At 43.7% G+C, this 3,418-nt stretch overlaps 1 protein-coding gene across 4 annotated transcripts in view; it reads left to right on the forward strand.

The window, feature by feature from the left end:
• zgc:152863 (uncharacterized protein LOC562658 homolog) overlaps positions 1 to 3,418 on the forward strand; it is a 13,773-nt gene that overhangs the window by 5,057 nt on the left and 5,298 nt on the right. For 3 of the 4 annotated variants that reach the window (XM_034867560.1, XM_034867558.1, XM_034867559.1), the window contains exons 3-4: positions 777 to 883; positions 3,010 to 3,213. In XM_034867560.1, coding sequence (XP_034723451.1) covers positions 777 to 883; positions 3,010 to 3,213 — 311 coding nt within the window. The remainder of the gene's footprint in view (positions 1 to 776; positions 884 to 3,009; positions 3,214 to 3,418) is intronic. The other variant, XM_034867562.1, reaches the window with a different exon arrangement.

The following is a 3,418-nucleotide window of genomic DNA, read 5'->3' on the forward strand; positions in this document are numbered from 1 at the left end:
GGGGGGGGGGGTTGATCGGACATAGCACAGGAGAAAGGTCCCATATTATACCAGAAGGGTATTTTGGGTTTCTACTAGAACAGGTTTAATGTTCAAAAAACATAAAGTTTCTCATACTGTCTGTCTGAATAGATCTGTATTCGTACTCTGTACTCTGTCTGAAACTCCGTTTTGGCGCCTGTCTCTTTAAAACCCTCCCGAAAAAGTCTGCTCTGTATTTTGCATCATCTGATTGATAACGGCACTGTAGCATCACTTTTTATATATTATATATATAGTGTATACACACACACACACACATTATATATTTAAAGGCACAGTTTCTGAATGTGTGCATTTTTCTGGTGATTGGGCACAATATGAGACCTTTAAAGATATGATACGTCACATTTCTGCATTTAAATGTCCAAAACCAACTTGACCGATTTTGTTTTATTTTAAGTTATCAACTTACCTTATACCAAATGTTTTTACAACAATGTTCAAACACATAGAAATCCGTTATTTTATTCAAGGTAACATGCGTTACATTTGGTTCAATGGGGTCAGATCCCCTTTAACCCCATTGAGTTGTAACATTAATTTGTCACACGCTGATGACAAATGTGACATCCTTTGATCAAAAAACACCAGCATTTAAAATGAAAAAACAACAATATTCTTAACCTTTAAACCTGATAATCAGAGCTGCTTGTAGTGAGAGAGGTGTGACTGTTGCAGTGTCAGTGTATGTGTGTTTTCTGCTTTTAACTCTTCATCTATGTTTTTGTCTTAAGGAAGTCTGGTTTGATGTCTGCGTCCGTCCTGAATGCATCGCTGTGTGGACGCGTCAGTCTGGTCTGTGGACTCCTCCTCCTGGCCTTCTCACCGCTCCTCACGGCAGGTACGACCTCCGACCCCTCCGGGATACTCCAACCCCAACACTAATGCATTTATTCATTCATTCATTTATTCATTAAAGCCCTGTTTGCACAGGACTAGTATTACCAAGCGACCTCATGTGATTTAAAAACACAATACAACCTCAAATCACAGAGATCCCGATTTGCACGGGACTAATATGATCACACAACTTCTGATTTTGGTGACATACGGTAGGCGATTTGCAGTGGAAATGTTCCTTAAAAGATTACAGACATGGCAGAATGGCACAGGAATAAGCTCACAAACAACCTCCGCAATTATTACAAATTTCTAGAGGTCCCCTCGGGAATACCAGTCCTTAAAACTCTCCAAATCATTGGCCTGTTTCTAGTCATTTATTTGAGATGTGCCACAGCAGTGGGATACTGAAACAGCCTTCCATTGTAAACCCGAGCCTGATAAATGTTCATTAATGGCACCCAGTGTGATGGCGGAGAGTGAAACGGCGTGCTGCAGGATGGAGACACTTTCGGTTTGGCTGTTTGAGAGACTCAAAGCTGAACTGTCTGGTTCTTCTCATCGAAACTGTACAGTTTATATTGTAATCAACTATCTGAAGCTACAGTTATTAATACTTTTAATCTGATTTTAACCTTTCTGTTCCCCCCCCCCAGTAGTTTCAGTTTTAGTAACTTTCCACTCTCAGCCTCACACCTCTCAGGTGATGATTGATGGTTTGGTTTACAGAGCCTACGGGGGCAGTGGAAACCATAGTTCTGTAGAAGCAGACATTTGGGATGGAAGGTAAAGAAATAGAAGTGGGTAACAGTGTTGGCGGCTCGGCCCATTGGGCAACACGGAGGTGGTTGTGGGTTTCACTCCCCAATGTGGGCAGAGTGAAGATGTGAGTTGCACATTCTTCAGATGTAAAGGGTTACTGGCAACCCGATGTGACGCAGAGGGATCCGGATCCGGCTCCAAGCACGGTGGGCGCGCCCACGTCAAACTGAAATTTGTGAAATCCATAAAATAATAAACTTCTGCCAGTGGCCTCCTCAATGGCCCTCAGTAGCTCAAAGCTCTAATGAAAATAAAGTACAATGCAATGAATTCATCTTGTATGTGTTGTCTATGGGTTCATAAAGCGGAGAAAGATAGACTTCAGACAAATTAGGAGCCAGCAGACACAATGTTTATAGGGAAAAAAATCAGATATGGACTCCACGCCCCTGATCCCTTATCCATGAAAACATACTGAACCTCATTTAAAGCGTGTGATCTCACCGCATCACTGTCACAAAGTGACACACAAAGTGACACACAAAGTGACACACAAAGTGACGCATGTGCAGATGTGAAGATGGAAAAGAGCTCAGAGTACGCTGCATTCATTCATGTATAAATATTAATATCTAAACCAACTCCTGACCCTCTATGGGGTTCACTTTGCTTACGGGCTCCTGGGTACCTCACCTTTTATATAGAGGTGTAGTCCTCACTGCCCCGCTGCAGCCCATCTAACGTCAATGTTCGCAAACACTGTAACACAACTAGACATTTTTTTTAATGGTAAATATGTCTTTCAGCTGTGTGAATATCTAACGTCAGCAAAAGAAAATGTGAATACAACATGCAAATACAACTTCATCCATCCAAACACGTATAGGCCACGTCCGTTTAGGAGACAGAGAGCGTGGGCAGTTTCACACCTTTGGGGCAGCGTGTAATGCGCTCTGAAGTTTGGGAGAATCTTTGATAATACTTAAATAATTTTACTTCCATAAGGTTTAAATGCAGGTATTCTACTTGTAGAGAAGTGTGTTCGCAGTGTGGTATGAATACTTGTACTTAACTAAAGGTTCTGAGTACTTCTTCCTGCACTAGCCTCCCCTGGGATTCTTTACAGCCCTAAAATAGAAGCTGGCAGTGGCAGCCTGTGAAAATGTTTATCCTCTCCTTTAAAGCCCAAAGAGAACAAATACACGAGGAGCAGAGTTGGCGGAGGGATAAGAAAGAAGAGGTTTTAATAAGAAACGGTTTCATTTTGAGAAAACATGAACCAATAGCAAACATGTGAGGAAGAGGCTGTTAATGATCTTGATCTCCACCACACAGAGGCCTCACCGCTGTGTTTTGTGTCTGCAGGCCGACTGAGTAACTGCAGTCACCCTCTGGTGCCAGAACATGGCGGTTTCCGATGTGACCCGTCACCATGTCGAGGTTTCCCCCACAAGAGCGCCATCCACTTCTTCTGTGAGCCGGGATATCACCTCAGCAGCAAGCTCCGGGTCTCCCGGTGCCGCCAAGGGCGCTGGCAGCCTCCGATCCCCGCCTGCATCCCCATCAGAGGTAAGACCTCGGAAGACTGGATTCACTGGATTCTCAGTGCGAACCCTAGACTGTATAATAAGAATGGGCAGAGCATTTGGGACGTCACCCATTGGTTTGTGGAGATCTGATATGAGTCGTTGAGTTTGCTGTTATGTGACAGTTTCAGAGGAGAGAGGGAGGAGAGAGGGAGGAGAGAGGGAGGAGAGAGGGAGGAGAGAGGGAG

This window comes from Etheostoma cragini, chromosome 3, assembly GCF_013103735.1.
Source record: "Etheostoma cragini isolate CJK2018 chromosome 3, CSU_Ecrag_1.0, whole genome shotgun sequence".
NCBI lineage: Eukaryota > Metazoa > Chordata > Actinopteri > Perciformes > Percidae > Etheostoma > Etheostoma cragini.